General features: G+C 37.4%; 1 protein-coding gene across 1 annotated transcript; it reads right to left on the bottom strand.

Moving 5' to 3' along the window:
- Positions 1–2,727: 2,727 nt before the first annotated feature.
- Positions 2,728–25,210, bottom strand: LOC129448450 (NACHT, LRR and PYD domains-containing protein 3). The gene is made up of 14 exons (XM_073872707.1): positions 24,632–25,210; positions 24,359–24,439; positions 23,333–23,446; positions 22,933–23,046; positions 18,345–18,458; positions 17,660–17,786; positions 17,298–17,517; positions 15,454–17,212; positions 14,688–14,861; positions 12,236–12,409; positions 11,988–12,155; positions 4,567–4,740; positions 4,394–4,440; positions 2,728–4,101 (listed from the first exon to the last, which is right to left on the bottom strand). Exons 2-14 carry the CDS (start codon positions 24,418–24,420, stop codon positions 3,593–3,595), a joined length of 3,756 nt encoding a protein of 1,251 aa, XP_073728808.1. The 5' UTR covers positions 24,421–24,439; positions 24,632–25,210; the 3' UTR covers positions 2,728–3,592.
- Positions 25,211–25,915: the final 705 nt, after the last annotated feature.

The following is a 25,915-nucleotide window of genomic DNA, read 5'->3' as shown; positions in this document are numbered from 1 at the left end:
AAAAAATCCACCAGCCAGGCATATTTTTTTACCGGCCAGAATAATAAACAGCCTTTTTTGTCATATGTACATTCATTTCATTTGCTGTATTCATGGCAGGGCTCGCAAAATTTCAAAATCCCTGGTTGCCCTTCGGGCAGGCATTCTTCAGTTTTTGGTAGCCCGAAATGAATGCAAGTAGCCCGAATAAAACATACATTACTTTTAATGTAGAATATTAAGAAAAAACATCTATCAAAACACAAATAACACATACATTTTCAGTACATATCAATCATCAGTACAAATTTTTCTTCTAACCGAAGTGAAATATCTATACATCAGATTCTGAATCTGAAATATTAACTGAAGTCACAGATAAGAAAATGCCACTTGACTTTGTGGGCATAGCACAGGCTTATTCAATTAGTTTTACCACAGGCCAAATTTTGCCAATACAAAGCCAATAGGGCCTCTAACCACAATGTTTAATCTGCTAATCTTGTTGTTGTTTTGATGCTGTTGTTTTTTTAACAAACAAAAAGACGGATTTCCATGTAAACCAACTTTTCCTGCTCATCCCCACACCAGATATACTCACCATTTAAAAGTGGTTTAGTGGGTAACAAAACTCACAGTTTCGATCATCCAGTTACAGATTGGATCATTTTTTCGATCAGAAAAACGGGGGCTACTGTCGCTTTAAGAGCGATTGTGCACAGAGTCACTCTCTTCACTGCCCGTACAATCTATACTTTAAAGCTTGCTGCGAGAGATTTCATTTTCTTACGTGAGGATAGTAATGACTGACAGGACGAAGTTGGAGGATTTGCCCAACAAATCCATGACAAATCATTAAGGATTGCTTCCTGTACTGCGTCTTTTCGCACGATCGCGAAAGTGAAAGTAAAATTCGACCACGTGCTCAAACGTAATTTAAATACCCAATACCTGAATTTCATACCCCATTATTACCCATCCAAATCTGTGAAAGAATGCATAAGCATTTAAATATATTTTTTCCTCCCTATATAGGCCTGTCGCGATAAACGATAAATCGATTAATCGCACGGTAAATAAAATGAGCTTGATAATTTTTTTAGGCCGCGATAATTCACATTTGCATGCTTGTTTGTTTTCCTTGTCTCTCTCTCTCTACCAAAGAGACTGGATGACCGCTCCATGCAACGAGTGACAAGGAGTGAAACCATCGTCAGTCATTTGTCAGTCGCATGATCTGTGTGGGGAGGGGGGACTCCTGGCGTAGCCTATCACAGTCGGCGTACTGAGGAGGATGAGCGCCGCGTGAGTGTAGCAGGAGAAAACACTAGTTGAGACGAGAGTTGGAGAAAAAGATGGATTTACTAGAGGCTGTTTACTGTACACTTGTCATTAACATGCGTTTCCATCGATCGGATCACAATGTTTTATGTATTTTCTGACTTTTCTGACACAAGGTGAACAGTGCTATTTTTAGCCTTTCATTGATAAACTAAAGCGGGTGATCTCCGCAGTTTCATTTTGCAAGCGTGTGAAAGTTGCGCGATCTTATTTCATCAATTGCGCTGAAAATTCAGAGAAGGCTCTAACATATACATGTAGAAAATACTGTGCAGCATGTTTACTTGCTAAACAAGCAGTGGACATAATATTAGTTTGCGTCCATATAAACTCATAATTACTCCCGCTGGCGTTTAAATGACAGCGGAGAGACTTGCCCACCGTCTCGACAGACCACCCCCTCACAGTATTCAGGACAGAAGCAGTCGAAAGTGGACAAAAGAGACGGATTTAAATACCAGATGTAAACGTGATATGTCTCTCTCGTCCACTTGTGATCTGATCAAAAACACATCTTAATACCAAGTGTAAACAGCCAAGTTTCAAAACCAAACGCTACAGCTGCAGTGTGGGAGTACTTTGGATTTAAACCTAATGACCGAGGTGAACCACTAAACCTGAACGAGCCGTTTTGTCGCATTTGTGGTAAAAACGTAGCACTTAAAAGTGGCAACACGACAAACATGCATATGCACCTAAAACGCAATCATCCTGTTATTTTGTTCATTTCTTGTGGATATTTAAAATGTCTTCCAGTTCCAGTATTACTTATTGTTTAGAAATAAAAGTTTATAGATCTTTGAAAAGGTGTATCTGCATTATTATAATGGTCCCGGAGCATCAATGTTATCGTCTATCGCGATAAATTCTGAGGCAATTTACCGTCTAGCAAAATTTGTTATCGTGACAGGCCTATCCCTATAAGTCAAGATAACCCGACGGGCAGGGCGGGGATGCATTTTGATAGCTAATATGCAGCAGAGCTGCACACCGTAAGTTACCTGCAGTACTAGCTAGCAACAGACCGTCTCTAGTGCGAGACTTGGAGCGTAGAGACGTTCTGTGGCTAGCTCACCTCGTTCCCAGATTAGTTACTGGCAAACACATTATATTGCATTAATATTTTGGTATGAAAATCACCCGCCAGTGTGGCGGGTAGCCTTTTGAATTTAGTCGCCAAACGGAAAATCTAGCCGCATTTGGCGCTTGGCGGGTGTTAATTTCGGCCCCTGGATGTCAACAGGTGATTGTAGTCATGATTTGGTATAAAACCAGCACCCAGGCAAGGTCTAGTCCTTTAGCAGCAAAGATGGGCCGGGGATCACCAGTTTGCCAAGAAACACATGAGAAAATTATTGAAAAGTTTAAAAAAAGTATTTCTCAAAGACAGATAGGAAAAGATATCCAACATCATTAAAAGATTCAAGGAATCTGGCGCAATTTCAGTGCCTAAAGGCCAAGGGCGCAAGCCTAAGCTGAACTTCCGTGACCTCCGTGCCCTAAAACGGCACTGTATCAAGAATCGTCATTCTTCCATATAACCACATGGGCTCAGAATTACTTTGACAAACCTTTGTCAAGCAGCACAATACGAAACTACATCCACAAATGCCACTTCAAACTTTACTGTGCCAAAAGGAAGCCTTATCTTAACAGTGTCCATAAGACATCTAGAATGGACCATGACACAGTGGAAACGTGTATTATGGTCAGATGAATCCGTTTTTGAGTTGTTGTTTTTTTAAATGGACGTCGTGTGCTCCGGACCAAAGTTGAAAAGGACCATCCAGACTGTTATTAGCAACAAGTACAGAAACCAGGGTCTGTCATGGTCTGGGGTTCCGTCAGTGCCACTGGCAAGGGTAACCTGCACTTCCGTGATGACAACACTAATGCTGAGAAGTACATAAAGATTTTAGAGCAACATATGCTGCCTTCAAGCCGACGCCTCTTCCAGGGACGGTCATGCAAATTTCAACAGGATAATTCAAAGCCAGTTATCATGAAAAAAAAAAAACATTTTAAAATTGTCTAAAATCTAAAATTTGTTTTATTTATTTTTGCTTGTAATCATTTTTTGTATTTTTTATACAAAATTCTGTTTTTATATGTCCACACATAACTTGACTGAGTTTTTTGAGTTGCCGTAGGTGGTTTTTACTGTAAGGTGCTCTAAAAAATATTTTCTTACTATGAATAAAAAAACTAATTACTATTGATTTCCAATACAAAACACTTAGCTTCTCTTAGACATATAAGTCAGAGTATGATGTCACAGAGTCACTGAGGAATCAGGCAGAAGAATAAACCCTGCATATAAATCATCAGTGAATGTTGTGTGGTCTGTGTGCAGGTGAATGAGTGAGTTGTTACGAATGCTGTAATATGTCAAACTTCCAGCTTCTCGGTCCACATAAACTGCTATTTTGCTAGACTTAGCATTATCAGAGAAGTTACATGTAATCTCATTATTTTGCCATAGTTTCAGTTTACCATGCAGACAGTAAAGACTGGGGAACTTGTTATTAACTCCCATTATGTTCTCTGTTCTGTCTGCAGTCTTATAGGCCACTGCCACTATAACCCCACCCTTATACTCCACCTCAAAATAACAGCGGCCATTTAGAGGCTCACTGCACAGAAACTGAGGAAACAGTTTGAATCTGTCAGGATGATCAGAGTATTTCTGCTCCACTGTAGTCTCTGATACTGTTTGGGTCTCCTTGGAGAGTATCAGACGTGGATGCAATGTATTCTCATCCACTGATAGTTTACAGGCATCTGCAGAAAACAGAGAATTTGTTGTGACTGGTTAATGGTTGGCAAGTGCTGTTTTAGGCATCAATATCTTGCTTGTGTGTGATAATTGCCATGCTACCTCTAAGTAGGCAAATACTTCGTTTGTCAAGCTTCTACCAAGTTAGCAATGAGATTAATTTTTTCATTTGGATATCTTACCTTCATCTATGGCATACAGTATATGCTACTTTCCCTTGGTTCAGTTTAATTTGCTTTCAATGTTTCAAAATATGTAACTGAACTGTATATTCTGTGCTTTGCAAAAGATACCTACATTTTCTCAGATTTGGTTTCATTCGACACTCTCCTCCATTATCAACACTGGGGGAAATATAAAACAACTCAGATTTAAAACAGACTCAATTGCTTGTTTAAAAACAGCAGTGTTTGAAAATTGTAGAATCTTATTATTTTTATAGCAGAAAGAAATTATTTGTGATCACATACTGCAGTTTCTCCAGTTTATAGTTTGGATCTTTTTGTATAGCGGTGAGCAGTTCAATCCCAGAGTCTCCAGGATGGTTGTAGCTCAGATCAAGCTCTCTCAGATGATGAGGGTTTGATTCCAGAGCCGAGACCAGAGACCTGCAGCCCACTTCTGTGATCATACAACCTGACAATCTGCACACAATTTTAAAAGGCAAAATAACATAAGATGAGCAGTGACACCAGTAAATAGTGTTACGTTCCGTATTGTTCTGGGAGGGGTTGTCTTTTCTCTTTGCTCTCTCTTGTCTCACTCTCACCTTACAGGTCCTGTGATCGGCCAAGTGAACTGTCCATCATCGTTATTACGTGTGTTCGCGACGCGATATGACAGAGGACTCCTATAAAGACCCGGAAGTGTTTCTATTTGGGGAGGCGTTTTGCTTTCACTTTGTTTGTTTTCTCGCTTACGTTGCTTTGATTTCTTTCATTGTTTTACTTGTGTTGCTGTATGTATGTAATTGGAATTATACGGCAGTTTGACTGCGTTTGACCTTCTGACTCCATATTAGATTTATGTATTTCATACAAGTCTCATCTCGGCAGCAAGACGATGGGACCAGTTCAGAATGTCACATGACATACATCGTACAACACACAGGGTAAACTTGTATTTGTTTAGATACATTAGTTTAGGAGATTTTCTTTACTTTAAGCAACGCTGTTTTGTCCCGTCATTATTGTTGTCTTTTCTGGTTTATTACATTGTGTATATAATTTGTAAATATTATTATGCTTGGTGACGATAAGATTTTTCTCCTTTTGTAATATTTTGAATTCCTACTAAAAGCAAAAGCACATTGCAAACTGTGGTCTCTGCCTTTTTCTTCGCTTACTGCTCACTGCATAGTCAGAGAGATGTGTTATAAGCCTGATTTCTATGGAGTGAGATATGCGTCTTTATTACATGCGATAAATTAAATGATCTGAGAGAAATAAAACTATTTGAAAGAAAAAGTTATCACACTGATAGCAAAGAAGCATTTCATGAGAAAAAAAAGAATATTTGAGGGAAAAAGTTTTCATACCAATAGCAAAAAAGAATTATATTTGAGACTAAAAATTTTTTTTGAGAGAAAGTATTTTCTCATGATAGAACATAAAAAATATAAATTTGAAATTTTTTAAATTATTTCTGAGAAAAAAATCTCTCAAGTATATGTTTTTTGCTATAAGTTTGGGGTCAAACATTTTGAGTACGGTACAGTTCACATAATGTGAGTACACATTAATGTTAACAGATGCAACTTTTTATTTAAAAAAATGGGTGGGGGTTGGCTGCCTAGTTAACTCTTTCCCCGCCACTGACGAGATAACTCGTCAATTTAGAGAAAAGGCTTCCCTGCCAATGACGAGAATTTCCATCTTTCCACAATACCACTATTATTTCTTCTGCAACTTATACAACCCGGAAGTAACACCTCACGTAAAAGAGAAAGAACTCTGTGTATGTTTTAAAGATCGCTCTGAATCTGATCTTTATCAAAAGTCCCTCACAAAAATTTAATGATCTCAGTCTTTTGCTCAAAATTTCGTGTTTTTGAGGAAACCTACACATATTTGAGAGTGGGCTTTCTGGCGCAATATGGCTGCCATCGCATCATCCAGGTGGATGCTGCACATTGGTGGTGGTTGAGGAGATTCCCCCATTCATATGTAAAGCGCTTTGAGTGCTGCAGAAAAGCGCTATATAAATGTAACAAATTGGCAAACAACGATATGGCAAACAAATATATTGCTGGTATACTTCTAAATTTTGGTCGATACGGTATAAATCCAATAATGGTATGAATGTTAAAACTTGATAACCTGCGCGAGGACGTGGATGTACTGAAGAGCTATTTATTTACATAATTTAAATTACTGTTAGTTTAAATGTACTTTCATCAAACAACTATACATCATTAAAAAGTGTTGTGACTTAAGATTTAGTTTTTGACCTTTATTTTAATCTGAAAATCCTAGTGACAGTAATTTCTTCATTTTTGTCAGGAGTTATGAAAATGAAAAACGGTACATACCTTTAATTTGAAATATAACCCTCAGCCGCACTCATTGATAAAAATACTCCCCTGTGATCGTCATGAAAGCACTCGATAAAACAACATCCATCGGGGCTTTTAATTCAAAGTATGCATATTTGGAGAAATATTACTTCAATTTTGTATGTTTACTTCAAATTTCTGCAAGGGGGGTAATATTTCACCCATTTTTATTTCAAACATGGCGATATGAGCAAGTTTGAGTCTGCAGTCATTCACACTCAGTTTGTTTCATTCATACGTGAAGCCGGAGGGCGCTAAAGTCTCAATATGAAACTTTCAGAGAAAGAATAATACGTCAGAGCTCAGCAGCAGCTGTCAGTCAGACGTGAACTTGAACAGTGACCTGCAACGAGCGATCGCTGTTTTTATAATAACATGTAAATAAAGATGTTTTGATGTTTTAAAACCATGGAGACAATAAACACGATTAAGATTATATATGGTTTGTCTGTATTTTTAACGCTATGTCTGTTATTTTCATAACAGTACTGTATATTATAATGCTATGCTAAGCTAACAGCATAAATAACATAAAATTGTTTATTTTCGGTCTTATTTTATGATCCAAAGCCACATCAGATCACGCATGATTGTTTAAGCACTCGACTTTTGATGTTATAAAGTGAGTTTTATTATAAATGCTTTTATTTGTCGTGTTTTGATGGTATGCTAAGCTAACGTACTAGCTGTTCTGTAAACATCTGCTGTCTGGAGATATGAGATATATGTTTCTAGGAATAATTTTGACTGGTAAAGCTTCTTTAAGGTAAGTTTCTTTTTGTAAGAAAGGACTTTAATAAAAAGAAAGTGAATTGAGACAAAAGGAGGAAATAAAACACTAAATAGATATTATGAGCAATTATTAATAATAATAATAATAATAATAAAATACACATTTAGACAGCCATATCCAGGATTAAAAGTTGTTAATGACTCATCCGGATGCTTATTTAATGAGTCTGTTTAAAACACGGAGCAATAGGACAATAAACTGAAAGGATGTTGTGAGATATAAATAAACAAACATTAGCTTAGCATTTTTGCTGTTTTCTCTAAATAAATTTACATGACATGGGTCTAAAAAACATTTCATAAAATACAGAGTTTTAGAGGTATCATCTTCAGATTTCAAACAGAACATGGTCAGACCTGTGGCTTTAACTGCAGAGCATTTCTAGATTGCTCCAAGGCCAATTTCATTGAGATTTTCATAACAATATTTCATACATGTTTGGTGGAGTTTATAAAAAAGTATAATTTAAGCTCTCTATAACAACTTTTTCCATTATGACAGTAAATATAGCTTGAGTGACCGAATGGAATTCAAGCGTAGTTCAGGCAGACCACTGATCGCTAACTACTCCAGCTGACGCTCAGCTGCTTAATCACTCTCACCTGCTTTAATCAACAGTATTTAAGCAGTCAATCAGACGCTCTGTAGCTACTCTGTCGCACAGACAATTTCACTCTGTCGCACAGACAATTTTACAGAGTCTGTCGCACAGACATTTGCATAGCAGATCGTAGACTGAGCCAGTACTCATGCGATCGATAGAATTTTATTCCTTACCCTTTTCGGCGTTACCATGGCTTGCTCGGAATCGGAAGATGTTGCAATACTCTCTGTGGAAGTGCCGGAAGACATCCATTCCGTACAGGTATTAAGATAATTTGTGCGTATATCTCCTGTCAAGCCCAAAGAACTTATGTTTCCGTGATCTTTGAACGCGCTTTTCAGTGCGTGAGCTTTGAGTTTGTGCACGTATGCGCACTGGAAAAAGTTCACTTTAGTATCTTTGTTGCTCTAATAGTCTAAAATCGCTATGTCACTGTAAACAATAACTTTCTTATCAACAGTATAGCAGGAAGTTCTATTAACAGCATTTCATGCAATATTTAGCAGTTTTACCATATTTACATTTACGTATTTACAGCAGTAGGCAGTAACGTTAGACAATGTGACTACAAGCAAGGAGTATGTCCGTCATTCGTTCCAATTCATTTCGATATAAATCGTTCAGGTCACCTTGCAGTGTCAGTGTATATATGTTGTTTTAATTGATTGCTAAAAATTCGACAGTTATAGTTTTTCAGCATTTCGTGTCTTACACTTGATCTAACGTCCCGAAGGCAGTCGTTCTACGCAACTTCAACAAGCATGTAAACTAACTAGCATAAGAAACCAGTGTTGCCAACTATTTTCAATGGAAAGTAGCTAAGCTTGCTTGGAAAGTCGCTAAATGTCGCTAGATTACGTCATTGCGTCATTTGCATAACAGTGACGTCATCACGTCACATTTGCATTCTTACTACACTGGCTTACTACATTATTTCACGTTTCTCTTTCTCTCTGAACTGTCAAAAATGTTATTTTAAGACACATGAATGCTTGAAAATGTTTTCTCGTTTGTTTATCTGCTTATGTTCTCATAAAACGAAATGTGTGTATGTTCATGTTTATATGGCCAAACAGTCAGTTTCAAAACCTACACTGATAAATGATGGGAAACGTTGTTTTGTAGGTAAATAGCCCATTAACGCGTCAGCTCCGTACAGTTTGTCTGTTCTAAACGTGCTGCTGCTCAGCTCCCTCAAGTACATTTATTTTATGTACAGTGATTCATTTTATTCAAAGACCATTTTATATTTATATCTCGCCATTAATGTAAGCCATCGCGGGATCCGCCTGCTCCGGCTTCCCGCATGCACGTTTATGCCGTCTGGACGCGGATAGATGACCACTTCTCCTGCCCTGATTGCGACTGGGAGAGACTCTGCTCTGCTGCGCAAGGACTAGACCGCCCGTGAATGCTTTGGGTCGCGGGTGGAGCCCACAGAAGCAGCGGTAGCTGCTCATTGAGAAGAGTGAATGTCACGTAAAAAGTCTCCAACAATGCCAAGATGTAAGAAACATCTTGCACGCGTTATCTTGTGTTGGGGGTCCGTTAATTAATGATTAACTAATGTCAACCTCAGCTGTCCTTCATTTTATTTCTCTCCTCTGAACCTGCCTGTTCCAAATCTGATGAATATCCGGGAACCGCGTTCCCTTTTGAGGTATGCTACCCAACATGCCAGGAGCCGCGTACTCCGAGACAAGCAGTCTCTAGAAGTTATGCACTCAACTACGTTGTTGTGTTTGGGGGATACATGCAAAGGATGCATCTTAAAGGTGCAGTATGACAACCGAGCCCCTTGATTCCTCAGCCTTTGGCCAAATTCAGATATTTGTTATAATATATAAATATATTATATAATTTGGTATTCTTAAGTGGTCCTGACTGAAATATAGCTTGAGTGACCGTATGGAATTCAAGCGTAGTTCAGGCAGAGCACTGATCGCTAACTACTCCAGCTGACGCTCAGCTGCTTAATCACTCTCACCTGCTTTAATCAACAGTATTTAAGCAGTCAATCAGACGCTCTGTAGCTACTCTGTCGCACAGACAATTTCACCCACCACCTCCCCTTCACCTCCAATATCTCAGTTTTCACAACTATTGCACCCCTTTTTAATTATTGTATTTGTAGCATACTAAAATGTTGGTTATGCGAGGCTGGGGGATACATGCAAAGGATGCATCTTAAAGGTGCAGTATGACAACCGAGCCCCTTGATTCCTCAGCCTTTGGCCAAATTCAGATATTTGTTATAATATATAAATATATTATATAATTTGGTATTCTTAAGTGGTCCTGACTGAACTAATGTTCACCTCTTAATAAACTTCCAAGTGTCTGCTTTCAAATGAGACCAAACTTATGCTTTTAGTGCAAAGACTTCATAAACTGTATCTATTTTAGTTTGGCTATGACAGTTTTTGTGGGGGGGTTCGGAAAATGGAATGAGGGCTAACAGGTTAAAAAAGCCTTGAGATAAACTGCAAAGAATGCCCACAACAAATGTCTGTACCTACAAACCAAATTTGCCAAGTCTTTGAAGCCTCCTGATATAAAACAATATATTATTTTAAAAAAATATAATGGTATAAATAAATTTTTAATTTGCATTTAGCCTTCATATAAAATTATATGTAAACTCACTGTCAAATAAGCAATAAGACTTTAAGGCTCAACTTTAATATTAATAAAGTTCACCTAAACGTCAGTCAGTGATAAATGCTGTAATGGAAAGGTCTCTAACCAATGAATACTTCTAATTACTAATTCTTCAGTCACAGTATAAACTTTCATAGTTAAATAGTTTCGATCAATTTGTTATTATAGTAATATGTGGAAAAATATTACTAAAGTGAAAGTGACCGTAACACTTTTGAATGGTAGTAGCCTATTTAATGTTACATACTATAGAGAAAATCATATTAAAGCTCTAATTGTAATTGCATAGCAAGCTACATAATGATATATTAGATACTAGCATACTACATTATATTATACTCATAACGAGACGAGTATCATAGCTGTATCATATATTTTTTATTTTGGTACTGAAACATGGTAATCTAAATCTATGGAGGAGAAGGTATTTAAATAAATCGTGGAAATTTGGTAGTTACATTTCTGGTAATAGACTATATGCGAACGTCAGAACTGCAGGCATCGTTCTAAAAACTATGGTTACCATGGGTCTGATGCCCATTCCAACTAAAATCTGATGCCCATTCTGACTAAAACAGTAAATGTTCATGATTTACTTTGAAAGAACTTACAATATGCTACATTCTGTTCAAATTTCATGCAAATATCTGATAAAATGAAAAAGTTACAAGTCACACACCTTCCATAGACATCCAATATTAAAAATATAATTACTTTCTCAATTCTCAGCGGATCTAGGTATCTTTGTAAAGGGAAATGTCTGCTCTGTCTAGTCATGTGATGAATTTGGCTTTGGGGTTTTTGAAAATATGTCATTATACCTACTTCTCGTACTTCTGAGTGACAGCTCTTCTCTGGGCAAACACTCCAAAGTCCCAAAAAGAGTAATTGATCGCATATAACAATGATATGATTTGACCTGAGATACAGATGAGCAATTTTAATCCGATCTTAAACTGTGTTCCGAAGACGAACGGAGGTCTTCTGAGTTTAGAACGACATAAGGGTAAGTCATTAATTATATTATTTTATTTTTGAGCAAACTATCCTTATTTAGTAGTCACGCTGTTCCCTTTGGGGGCGGAGGTGAAAACACAAGCCGCTTATCCAGTATGTAAATACACACAGACAAGCACAAATAAAAAAAAAAACATTGTTTCTCATTATCTTGAAACTTGTGCTGCCGACCTGTGTCACTGGTTTCCGTGACGAGTCACATATATATATACCGCAAAATGTATTGATATTGAATTATTGTCCAGCCCTGTGTTGCACTTACCCCAGTCTGTCTATTCTACACTGTGGATCTTTCAGTCCAGTTGAGAGCTTTTCCACACCTGAATTTTGCAGGTCATTGCATTTCAGTTGTAAATCAATCAGGTGTGATAATTTCAGAACTGATGCTAGTTTCTCACAGCAAAACTCTGTGAGACCACAGCGCTTTAACCTGTGAAAAGAGACCTAATGTATTAGACAACATACCAAACCGGCCAAATGATGAATCTAATCATTATCACAAATACTTACTCTAGTATCTGAAGTTTACAATTTGGACTCATTAGTCCATCACAGAGATCATTTATTCCTTTATCACCTATTTTATTGTAACTTAGATTCAATTCTCTCAGAGAGGAATTTGTTGACTTGAAAGCCATGCCAAAATCTTTGCAGGATTCTGAAGGGAAATTACAGCCAGCAAGCCTGAAATACAAAACCAACAACTTATACAAAAGCATTAACCATACTGGCACTGTTACATGTCTGCTTGTCTGTCTTGCCTTATATTTTGGAAACTCTTATTGAGTTGTCCTAGTTCTGCTATACATTTAGCCCTGCTGCTAGATATGGTTTGCCAATCAACACAGATGTCACCCTACAAAGCTTGGGGGCAAAGCCAGAGCCCTCCAGGTTAGGCTTGCCGCGATAGTCGGTGAAACGGTGATAACCGGTGCTTCAGGCTCTCACCGGTTATATCACTTGCCCACCGTGACACCGTCTTTCACCGTCGTTTTGATATTTTCGTGTAATTAAATCATTTAGTTTCGTTAGAGAGAGCAAACACAACTGAATGTGTCTGTTGTCTGAATTCAGCGGGGCTGAACGCGCGTCACGTCACAGAGCAGCCGCAGGTGTCAGATTTCATTTATTTCTGTCAGAGTTTGCAAGGCGGGCTGACTGACCAGATGATGACAGAAGCCGCGTGCTTTGCTCGTTTTTGTTATAATATACATATATGATGTTTAATATAAGCGAGATCGTTTTGTTGTTGTGTTTTTCATCAAGAAAAATATTAAACCCATCATTCAAGCAGCGCTTTTATGGAGAAGTAGCCGGTTGCTCTGCTTGGGACTGGCGGGTTCTTTGAGAATTACCTGCGCAAATTGACTCAAGCACTTAAGTAAACCAGCTGTTGCACTCACATTGCACGCAAATTCATAGGTGATTTAACGCAGCTTACGCAAGCGATGCATTTAAACAGTTGCGTAATTCAAAAGTGAAAGTAAAATGTGCACGTCTGCATGCGCATTTATAAGCCCCTCCCATTCGGTGATACCGGGATCACCGAGTTTGTGACACGCTGATTAACCGGTGGGAAAATTACGTCACCGCGGCAACCCTACTCCAGGTGCTGAGAGAGATAATTGGTGCTGAGATTAGGGATGCTCCAATCAGGATTTTTGGAGCCGATAACGATTACCGATTTGCTGTCTTTGTGATCGACCGATACAAATGTCGATACCGTGTTTTTTTAACCGTTGAAGTCAACTAATGCATGAAATAAATGTACTATGAAACTGTAAATCTGAGTATAATGTGGGTTTATTATTAGTAATGAACTATTCAAGGTAATCATCACACACACGCACGCAAGCACACACACATACACACACCAAAGGTCGCGTTAGACTTTTTCACTTTTAAAAATTCCGCCATCACTTATTATCCGTCATTTCATGCTTTAATGAAAATAATTGTTTTTGTTTACATGTTCATTTTTAATCATGAACTTACAAAACGAGAATACAAGTTAAAATGTGTTTATTTATTTGTAAAGAAGAGAACAGATGAACAGAGACCATGTTTAACATCATAAAACAGATGAATTAATGATTTTTTTTCTTGCACAGTGACAGCGGAGGGAATTAAACACGCAAACTTTGTGCTGAACAGGCAAATGTAAACAAATCAAATCACTGTTGCGATTAAAATAGCAACAAACGTGTAAATCCCGTGTTTTTACCGCAGACAGATGACGTCTTACATTTTTACTTTTGTTCTGGATAATGATCTCGTGGTCTTCCGTTACATTTCAGTAAATCCGTTCTGACACACACGCGCACAAGGCAAGCACGCGAACGCAAGCACACACACACACATGCACTTGGAAAACTGTAACTTTGGAATATACTATTTAGAACAGCATCGTTACTAATACAATTTAATCAAATGTATGCAGATATATTTTTTTAATTAATAGATTAGTTAGTCAGAGATAAGTGACATTAACCTTCACAATGGGCAGCAGGAGGCGTGAGAGTACCGCGCCACGCCACGGGAGTTTCGCGATTCGTATCGTGGGTGGCGTTTTGTGATCGGTTGGTTCGGTTTGTAATATCGTTACACCCCTAGTAATAATTGTCTCTAATAGCCGCCGCATTCAGGAGCCCTATGATGACAAAAGTAAACAGAAAGATCGGTTTATGAGATCGGCAAATTTAGCGAGAACCGATCGAGTCATTTAATGCTGTTATCGGTTGATACCGATCTGCGGCCGATCGATCGGAGCATCCCTACTTGAGATGATTTTTAAGCAAATAAAAATAGTGACCCCAAAGATGGTATAGTACATTATAAACAGATACACTGATATCTTCTTTGCTGGCTGCTGGATTTAAAATGCTGGAAAAAAAGATTGTTGGCATTTGGGATCGGATCAGTGTGAATTTGCCTGAATGTGGCACCCTTGTAATCTACTAACCCCAACTTGTGTAGTTGACAGTGTGTACTGTTTAGTCCAGACAAGAGAGCATTGACGCCAGACTTGTCAAGTTTATTGTTGTTTAGAATCAGTTCTCTCAAGGGTGAGTTCACTATCGTTAAAGCTGAAGCCAGTCTCTTACAGGAATCAAATGAGAGATTACAGCAATCCAACCTGTATGGAAGAGAAAAATATCAAATTAATCTTCCAAAGAACAAAGAAAGCCATGGGAAACTACACAGCTGTTAGTAAATAATAACAGATTTTCCATTTAAGGGTAAAAGTGTCTATGAGAACTTCAGTATCAAGGGGATCGCACACCGGCCGCGCAGCTCAGCGCTGTGCAGCGCCGCGTCGCGCCAAGGAGAACTCGGAGGTATTGTAAACCGGAAAATGCACATTAAATTGCGCGAGCTTCGTCAGATAGCGTCTAGTTCAAAATGCAAAATAAACGTTAGCAGCCAATGTTAGTCGTTAATGATTTGGGACAAATATGATGTTATTTAATGTTAAACTGTGTGAGTGGCGCTGTGTGGCGCGACAGGGATTTGAACAACTTCCTGAGTCACAGCTGGGCGGCGCGGACAGGCGCCACCTGGCAGCGCCGGTGTGCGTACACTCTTAGAAAACAATGTGTTAAATTTTTTTTAGAACGGCGCGGCGCTGCGCGGCGCTGAGCTGCGCGGCCGGTGTGCGATCCCCTTCAGACTGCACATCTTAGTAGTCATTAATGTAAATTATGCGCAGTCAACATAAATTAACTAACCTGGCTATTTTGCAGATCTTGAGAACTGGTAGCAGTCTTAGTTGGTTTGATGTTGATGTGCGAAACTTATTCATGTCAAACTCCTCTAACTCCTCTCTTGATGTCAGTAAGACATAAGCCAGTGCAGACCACTGTTCTGGGTCCAGCTCATTACCTAACAGTGTTCCTGATTTCATTGCAGACTGAATTGTTTTCACAAGAGAGTTGTCATTCAGTTCATTTAAACAATGAAAAAGATTGATGATTCTCTCTGATGATGATTCCTGTTTGATCTTATCCTTTATATAGTCTATCATGATTTCATTTGTGCAAGGTTCAGTTAAAACGTCTTTCCTAAGATCTTGCAGAAGAGTTTGGTTAGGGTTAACTGAAAGTCCCAGAAGGAAACGCAGGAAGAGGTCCAGGTGTCCATTCTCACTTTTTAAAGCTTTGTTTACTGCACTCCGTTGTACATTTGTAAGATCTGACTTGAGTCTAGGGTTAAGAACATTTTTACCATCATTCACACATGCAAAGTGAGCATATACTGCTGCAAGATATTCCTGAAGGATCAGATGTAAAAAGCTGTAGCTCTTTTCCCTGTACAATCCCAGCTCCTCTTTGAAAATCACTGTGCACATTGAGTACTGAGAGACTTTATCGACATCAATGTCACAGTTTATCAGATCATCTTCAGTGAATGTATTGCTGTTCTTCTTCAGCTGCTGGTAAGCCAGTTCTCCCAGTTTCAGAATCAATGTTTTGTCAGATGCAGAAAGTTTCTTTGGGTCTTCTTTATTGGTTCCATTAAACTTCTTATACTTGAGACTGATCTGAAAGAGCAGGAAGTGAGTGAACATCTCTGTCAGAGTTTTGGGTTTGTCATGAGAGTTTCCATTACTTAACATGTTTTCTAGCACAGTGGCTGAAATCCAGCAGAATATTGGCATGTGGCACATAATGAAGAGGCTTCTGCATGTTTTGATGTGAGTAATGATTTCATTCGCCTGTTTCTGTTCACTGATTTTCTTTCTGAAGTATTCTTCCTTCTGACGGTCATTAAATCCACAAATCTCTGTAACTCGATGGACACATTCGGGTGGGATCCGATTGGCTGATGATGGTCTTGTGGTTATCCAGAGAAGAGCAGAAGGAAGTAGATTACCCCTGATGAGGTTTGTAAGCAGAACATCAACAGAGGTTTCCTTATTTATGTCAGTGCAGTGATCGTTGTTATGAAAATCAAGTGGATACTGACATACATCTAAACCATCAAGAATGAAAAGAGCTCTCAATTCTGGAAGATTTGCTTCTTTTAATTCTGGAGCATATTGATGAATCAGATGTAGGAGACTACAGTTTCCCCTTTTGCAGTTGATGTCTCGAAATGGTAGATGGATGATAGTTTTGATGTCTTGGTTTGTTTTTCCATCTATCCAGTCTAAAATGAACTTCTGCACTGACACAGTCTTTCCAATTCCAACAATCCCCATTGTCATCACTGTTCTGATTTCTTTATCTTGTCCTGGCAGAGTCTTGAAGATGTCATTACAGGCCCATGAAGTTTCTGGATTGGTTCTTCTCTGTGAAATCACCTCATTCCTCAACACCTCATGTTCATTATTTATCTGTCCACTTGCACCCTCTGTGATGTAAAGATGTGTGTAGATCTCATTCAACAAAGTATGTTTAGCATAAGAAGAATTTCCTTCATTTATCTGTTGACATTTTTGCTTCAGGTTTGCTTTATTGGCCTCAGTGATCTTTTGTAGAGGATTTGCTGAGTGAAAGTAGATGTGTAAAATGAATTAATACAGTAGTTTTGAAGTTCATAGGATGGAATAGATCAATAAAAATAGCCTTACCATTATCCAAAAGGTAATATGTGACCCTCCATGCTCCCTCTCCTCCAAAGCTCTCTACTAATTTCGCAGCAACATCAGAAACAGTAAGCTCCTCTAGATGACTCCCAAAGCATTCTGGGTATTCCTCACTTAGGTCTCTTTTGAAGGTTTTGAAGTCAGCTGTCCCCATTTTTCCCACAACATGAACGAGCAGAGACTGACTGTCTGGTACATTAGATAACTGACGTCAAAACAGAGAGATGTTATATCACATGGTAACAATCCAGCAACAGTATTTATATTCACCATTCCCACAGTTCCAAGAGGTTTATATTTTAAAATATATTGAAGGAACTGAACAGATATTTTCTATAAAAACTCACCAAACCATAGCCTTTGCTGTGGCCACAGTGTCTTTTCTCAGCGCAGACATTACATTGGTGCCGCAGAAGCAAGCTTTCAGCAGGTACAGACTCCATGTGCTCAGGTGATACTTGTGCTTCCAACTCACTACAGCAATATTGAACTTTAATCAATTTAGCTCCTATTTCTTAATGTCAAATGATTTAGTTTACATCAAATAAACTGCATGCTTTGGTGAACAACATAGGACAGTGCAGAACAATTACAGTACATACAGACAACATTGACACAATAGCATATACAAAAATTATTACATGGTTATTTAAAGGGGATGTCTACTGCCATTTTAACCCTTATGGGTTATTGAGGCCATTTGTTGAGGTCTTAATTTGGCCACAACTTTCTCTGTGTTTCACCAAATGGAATGATTTTTGGTAACAAATCTTATATTGAAACATTATTTTAGAAAATGCTTTGAAATTTTTCAAAAACTCAACAATATGCCGTAGGCAAATTTACTACCCTTTCGGGTTGTACAAAAAAGCCATTAAATTAAACCGATGTGTTAAACAAATGCTAGTGTTAAACAAATGCAATTTAGTGCATAATAAATACTGTCTTTACAGTAACTTGGTAAAGATGCAGATGGGCTGGTGGAGAATGGCAGCTGAAACAGTTTAAAGGTAAATGTTTGATTAATCAGACCTGTCAATGTCTCTCTGTGGTTCATTGCTGAAGTGTATTGGTTGAAGAAGTGATTCTCCACTCTTTAGAGACAGTTGTGATGATATGAGTGAATCTGATCTCCTCCGTTTAGCTCTATGGATAAAAAAACAGACAGAATATTTGTCACATGGAAATACACGTTTACTAGATTAGATTAGATTTGACTTTATTATAATTGAGCAAAGTACAAGTTCAGGTCCAATAAAATGCAGTACATTGCATTTCTTTATCTATTAAAAAAAGTTTATATCTAAACCGCCATATAAACCTTCACTGAATCTCTGAAGTTTATTGCTTCAGGAATGATCATTCTATGGACTCAATAATGTAGGTGATCTTTCATGTTTATTTTGAAACATAGACAGCATCTTTTGTCCATGTTGGGAAAAGTACACACATCCTTTACTCAAGTAGAAGTACAGATACTCGTGTTTAAAAATACTCTGGTAAAAGTTAAAGTACTGACACTTTTTGATTAAGTGAAAGTAAAGAAGTATCGGCTCTCACATGTACTATAAAAAGTAGCCATGAATACTATCTGTTTTAGTGTTACGCTGGTAACTGGACCTCACATAATTTTAAAGGTCCCATTTTTCCTGTTTTTATGGTGCACAATATAACACGTGTTCATGTTTCGTGTGTAAAAAACAGAGATGTATAAAGTACTAGGGACCCAGACTTGAGTAAAAGTACAAGTGCTCTATCAAAAAAGTGACTTGAGTAGAAGTTGAAGTGTTCTTTAAGCACAGCACTTAAGTACAAAACATGTTTAATACTTTAGTACTTCCACTTAAGTATTGCAAGTAGTTTATTTTAAAATATACTACTCAAGTACTGAAAGTAAAAGTACAAGTATTGTGTAATGTAGTTATTAAAGAAAACAGACAAAAGTTTGAATATAATATTGTTTATATTATTTCAAATGTTTAAGCTAAAGGACACTCACAATTCCTTTGGCTGTAGCAGGAGTACAAGGACAGGAATGTTCAGATAATTCAGATTCATTTAACTGATATGGCGATAGAGAATTCAGAATTAATGAAATATTAGTCGATATAATGGTAATAGGTAAAGGTAAAAGGTGTTTCGTTGAAAAACGGGCTGATGTCTTCCTTTTTCTATGAAGTCTTTCCTTCAGAAATACGTAACGAGTTCTGATTGTGTAGTTTGTTTAGTCTGTTTTGATTCGACAGCAGCTAAGCTTAGCAGAGCCGTTTGAGCTTAGCTGGCGACTGACGTATTTCTGTGGGCAGAGTTTAGTTAAAATCTTTAACATTGACGTCATTCAACTGAAAAGTAGAGGGCTGTGGTCCAAACCGCCGTTCGCTGTAGTTCTTGAAAAGTGAATTCTGTTAAAGAAAATATAATCGCTTGACAGTGAACTTTGAGCTTTATCATTTTGCAGGTATTATTTATGCTATAACAGCAACATTACACACTAACTAAAGTTTGAAAAATGGGATCACGAAAAGCGTCCACTTTAATACGTTAATACAAAAAGATTTCAGTGTACTCTCATTTGTTATGTTTAAAATGGAGGTGATTATCCCTCATCTCTTGTCGCTACATATGTTAAGACAACTCTGACTTTCTTACCAATTTATTTTAAATCCCTTACACTCATGAAATTGTTTCATACTCTACAAAATAATCAGTTCACATAGAGCCATGGCCTTCTAGCATTAACTAGCGAAATTAGGAAGTTATTTAGGACACTTTTTCACTTCATGTGTTTTTCACTTTCATGGTTTATTTTGTTCATATTCCATGTCTAATTTTATTTAGTCAAATGAAAAAAAAAACTTTCAAAATACACAGATACTGTAGTGTTTGTTTTAAGCCTACTACCCTTTATCTGTTTGTATATGTAAAAAATTTCCTCTAAATTAAAGGAATAGTCTACTCATTTTCAATATTAAAATATGTTATTACCTTAACTAAGAATTGTTGATACATCCCTCTATCATCTGTGTGCGTGCACGTAAGCGCTGGAGCGCACTGTGATGCTTCGATAGCATTTAGCTTAGCCCCATTCATTCAATGGTACCATTAACAGATAAAGTTAGAAGTGACCAAACACATCAACGTTTTTCCTATTTAAGACGAGTAGTTATACGAGCAAGTTTGGTGGTACAAAATAAAACGTAGCGCTTTTCTAAGCGGATTTAAAAGAGGAACTATATTTTATGGCGTAATAGCACTTTTGTGAGTACTTCAACTCGGCGCAGTAACACCCTCCCTCTCCCATTATGAGAGTGAGAAGGGGAGCGGACTTTTCAGCCGAGTCGAAGTACTCCCAAAAGTGCTATTACGCCATAAAATATAGTTCCTCTTTTAAATCCGCTTAGAAAAGCGATACGTTTTATTTTGTACCACCAAACTTGCTCGTATAACTACTCGTCTTAAATAGGAAAAACGTTGATGTGTTTAGTCACTTCTAACTTTATCTCTAAATGGTACCATTGAATGAATGGGGCTAAGCTAAATGCTATCGAAGCATCGCAGCGCGCTCCAGCGCTTACGTGCACGCACACAGATGATAGAGGGATGTATCAACAATTCTTAGTTAAGGTAATAACATATTTTAATATTGAAAATGAGTAGACTATTCCTTTAAGCAACACATGCTAATCTGTATATTTAAACATAATATTTCAGGAGAAAAGTCAGTAACTGGGAAAGATCTGTGGTGATATGGTTTAGTTATCTTTGTTTATCAACTGTTGTGCTTTATCAGATGTACATGATATTAGCACATTTTAAATTTGTTAACACCTAATTTGCATGTGGTGATTATGATGACATTAGGCGCAAATCTGTATTGTGTTTAATATAAATGGACACTACAGTACATTGATACGGTCCGTAATATAGGCTTATTGGGTTAGCAAAACTTTAGCTAACTTTTTACATGAGCTTCTTACAAGTCATGCATGTTAGCAAGACACAAGTTAAATACATTTGTCTTGTGGCTAATTAGGTGTAGTCTCAGCCCCAGACATCACGCCCACAGACTGTTGTCTAAACGTCTGATGTTTTTGTACACTTTTCTGGAAACCCTGTGAGAATGTCAATGTCTTCTTTGATTGGTTGAAATAAACCGGATTTCTAGGAGACGCGAGTGTTGCAATTAGTTTCGGTCCCTGGAAAACACAGCTCTAACGTTTCATTGAGGAAGAGAATCAGTCATGTTCACGTGGATAATAATGAGCAGTTACCATGATCGGCTAAACATTGGATTCTCAAAAATATGCAAAGTTTGCGGCATAGACTCTCTAAAAGACGTCCAAGAGTTTTGCTTGAGGCAGTTAGTAGAGTCAAAAGTTCGGTTCTCCTGAATTGCTTGTATTTGTTAAAAAGTGGAGAGATATGTTTGAAACAGATGTTTACCGGGAGTGTCTCATTGGTGTGGCTGTTGATGAAGTGCACAACGTTGTTCTATGGTGAGTAATGTTTTTATTTAGATGCTATTCGGTTGTGGCTGGTTATTTCAATAACTAACTTGTTGCCAGCCGGCTCGTTATTGTGGGGAGTCCGAAGAGTGACGCTAGACGAAACAAACTGTGATTGGTTGTTTGACATGTCGGTCAAACAGCTCATGGGCAGGCTTTGACCAGAAAAAGCAGCGAAAAACACCAGACCTTCAGTATTGAAGGTCTGGCTAAGCGAGACTAAATTAGGTGTAAAGTCGAGTATTTTGTTCATCACCACACACCTAAACAACAAGCCAAGAAAAACTGAATTGGGAGCTGGTAAGGGCTATTGCCTACCTGTGTGATGTAATGTGCCAGTGTCGGAGATGTGAGATGCACAAACACGTGGACACGTGATGGGGCGGAGGGAGAGAGAGATTGCATTGGAAGTTGGGAATAAGACAAATCTACTGGAATTATATTTTTTTTAATAAAAACTAAAGAGACTGTTTTGAAAATGTTAAAAGTAAAAAGTACAGATATTTGCGGAAAAATTTAAGAGGTTAAAGTAAAAAATAGTGAAGTAAAGTAGCCTACAGATCTACAAATCTACTTAACTCTTTCCCCGCCAGCGTTTTTTAAAAAAAAGTTGCCAGCCAGCGCCAGCGTTTTTTATGATTTTCACAAAAGTTTAATTCCTTCCAGAAAATGTTCTTCTTCAAATATATAAACATACAATATTCCAAATAAAAGAACAGACCCTCTGCTTTAGAAAAAAAAAAAAGTTTCATCCTACCTTCAGTAGTTCTTTTGTAATCAGCTTTTGAATATGGGTAGGTTTCTGCAAAAACACCACATTTTGAGCAAAAAGCAGAGATAATTCCATTTTTGTGATGGACTTTTCATAGAGATCCCATTCAGAGCGATCTTTAAACCAGACACGGACATGCAGCAGCTTGCCATAGGGCAATACTTCCGGTTTTAAAAAGTTGCCTAGTGGATACTAGCGGTATTGCGGAAAGACGGAAATACTCGTCATTGGCGGGGAAGCGTTTTCTCTTGATTGACGAGATATCTTGTCAATGGCAGGGAAAGACTTAAGTACAGTAACAAAGTATTTGTACTTCATTACTTCCCATCTTTGTTAAACAAACCTGTCAATGTCTCTCTGTGGTTCATTGCTGAAGTGTATTGGTTGAAGAAGTGATTCTCCACTCTTTAGAGACAGTTGTGATGATGTGGGTGAATATGGTCTCTTCTGTTTAGTTCTAATGATAAAAACACAGAATATTTGTAACATGCAAATAGACGTTTATTAATTTAGAAGAAACTTTATTGTCATTGAGCAAAGTACAAGTTCAGGTCCGATAAAATGCAGTACATTGCATTTCTATATCCATTAAAAAAGTTTATACCTCCATATGAACCTTCACTGAATCTCTGGTTGTTTATTGGTTCAGGAAATGATCATTCTATAGACTTAATAATGTAGGTGATCTTTCATTTATATTTTGAAACATGGACAGCAGCATTTGATTGTTTGTTTAAACAAACCTGTCTATGTCTCTCTGTGGTTCATTGCTGAAGTGTATTGGTTGAAGAAGTGATTCTCCACTTCTCAGTGACAGATGTGATGATGTGGGTGAATCTGATCTCTTCCGTTTAGCTCTAAGGATAAAAAACAGACAGAATATTTGTCACATGCAAATACACATTTATTATATTAGATTAGATTGAACTTTATGGTCATTGAGCAAAGTACAAGTTCAGTTACAATGAAATGCAGTACATTGTGTTTCTATATCCATTATAAAAAGTTTATATCTAAACCTCCATATAAACCTTCACTGAATCGCTGAGGTTTATTGTTTCAGGAACTGATCATTCTATAGACTCAATAAAACCAAACAGAAATATCTTCCTTTATTCGTGTGTGTCTCTATTTTGTGAAAAACATCAAAGTGTCAGATTATTAAAATAGTCCACTCTAAACTAGTCATCATTTTAAATACATAAAAATACATAAATAATTATAACATTGACTTTCTTCTGAGTCTGAACTTGCAAGTCCGAACTAAGGAGGACGCAAGTCCAAACTTGGTGTTCTTGGTACTGAGAACGGCTATGGACTATTTTAACAATATCTTTACTCCCTCTCTGAGAGGGGGGTCAGGCGGTCAGAAAGCTCTCATATTTCATTAAAAATATCTTAATTTGTGTTTCTAAGATCAACAAAGGTATTACAGGTGTGGAACAACATAAGGGTGAGTAATTTATTATTTTTTTTTTTATTCTGGGGTGAACTAACCCTTGAAAAACACATCATATTTTCAAACCTATTCTTTAAGACAGCAAAACGAATTAAGTCTGTTTACAAAAATGTAAAAATATGTTATTTAAAAAAAGTAATTAACCCAAACATGTAGGCTACTGTATGCATTAACATTAAATAGCCTATTATTTATAACATAAAGTTAATTATAAGTAAACTAAATTGTTAATATTTTTATATAACGGTATTGTAGACACTAAACTAAACAGTATCAGTTAAAAGCATAATAATCCTGAAATGTGACTCACAGTTCAGACTGAGTGTCCTCTGCTGGACTGCTTTCACAGTCCTGCTCTATAGACGAGCTCATTGAGACTCAATTGAGATTCCTGTCAAAATATAAGATCTTCGGTTAATCAAAACGACTTTATTTCACATTTTCTTCTCTTCCTTGTCAGTCTCCGACGCGCGTCCATGAGCAAAGCACGTGCGCTGATAATGAAACATGCGACGCATGAATAACGTTACTGCCCCACGCCCATAAACAATACGACAAGTAAATGCTGCTTTTAACTACATACTTTTAGTATATTTCCAGCTTCTGCATATGCATTTTTAATATGAGTATAGCTTCGTGTTGTGTCTAGAGTCTAGATAGATTCGTCGTTCAACTGCTGCTTAACTGAACAGATAAACATACATTTATCGATCAAACAGAACAGTAAAATCGGAAAACACTCAAATAACTGTCCGCGCCGCCCAGCAGACTCAGGAAGTTGCTCACATCCCTGTCGCGCCACACAGCGCCACTCACATTATTTAACATTAAATAACATCATATTTGTCCCAAATCATTAACGATTGGCTGCTAACGTATATTTTACATTTTGAAGTAGACGCTATCTGACGAAGCTCGCGCTATTTAAAGTGCACTTACGGTTTAAAATACCTCCGAGTTAATTTACGATTTCATCATTAAACATTTGCATTAAAAGTATATCAATTGCTTGATTAAACAAACTAACAAATAACTCATATTGCCGGGTGATTCAATTATTCGTTTTTTCCCTTAATAACTACCTTACGTCGCTAACAAATATTACTTTCACTTTCATTTTGACTGTGTCCCTGTCCCAGCTTATGGCGCAAGTAACGTTAGGAGGGATTTCAGAAATGTGCAAGTAGGGAATGGCAGTATCTTATGCGGAAATCCCCAAGCTGTGCCGAGGGCGGTGTCAGTACCCGATAAATGAGTGTGGCAGGAAGTAGTGTCATAATGAAAATAAACGATCAAATATTACGTTCCTCATCATGGTCTGATTTCTTACAGCTTTGTTGTTATTGTGTGTGTCCAATACCGCTCATTGTCAATGATGAAGTCCGATATTTGTCAGGCTGTAAGTACATTTCTGAAGCTCCAAATTCTACAATATCAAGTAAATGAACATATTAAAATGTGATGCAACTGGACTCATATATATTAAATCTCAGGGTGTATTTTTTTTTCAATTAATAAAATCATGTAGGCCTACCAGTCACTCAGAATTGTTTGCAAAAGTGTTTATTTTATTTTATTATTTTTGTTATTTGTAAGGAAACTATTTTAGCTCATACTGATCTACATGCAGTCAAAACTGCAAAATCCAGGGTGGAAGAATTCTGAATAAATGCCCTGGAGCTCACCTTGCTTTCCCTTCCCAGCATAACCTGGTGGATACACAAGAAGCACAATAAGAACTGGGGTTTATAGTTGACAGTGAACATTTACAAACATTAAGAATAATTTCTCAGCTCTGTATGTCCAAGCGATGAAAGTGAATGGTGTCCAGAACTTTTAAACTCCAAGGGATGACTTAAGTTAATTA

The sequence above is a fragment of the Misgurnus anguillicaudatus genome, chromosome 10, assembly GCF_027580225.2.
Source record: "Misgurnus anguillicaudatus chromosome 10, ASM2758022v2, whole genome shotgun sequence".
NCBI classification, from domain to species: domain Eukaryota; kingdom Metazoa; phylum Chordata; class Actinopteri; order Cypriniformes; family Cobitidae; genus Misgurnus; species Misgurnus anguillicaudatus.
Note: the sequence above shows the minus strand (reverse complement) of the source record. Positions and strands in the feature narration are given on the sequence as shown.

Bases quoted from the DNA above. Each gene is read 5' to 3' on its own strand.
- LOC129448450 (XM_073872707.1), bottom strand. From the start codon at position 24,420: ATGAGCTCGTCTATAGAGCAGGACTGTGAAAGCAGTCCAGCAGAGGAC. The intron at 18,459-22,932 runs GTTTGTTTAACA...TTTTATCCATAG, and splicing joins CCACAGAGAGACATTGACAG to AGCTAAACGGAGGAGATCAG. The intron at 4,441-4,566 runs GTATGTGATCAC...TATTTCCCCCAG, and splicing joins TATAAACTGGAGAAACTGCA to TGTTGATAATGGAGGAGAGT.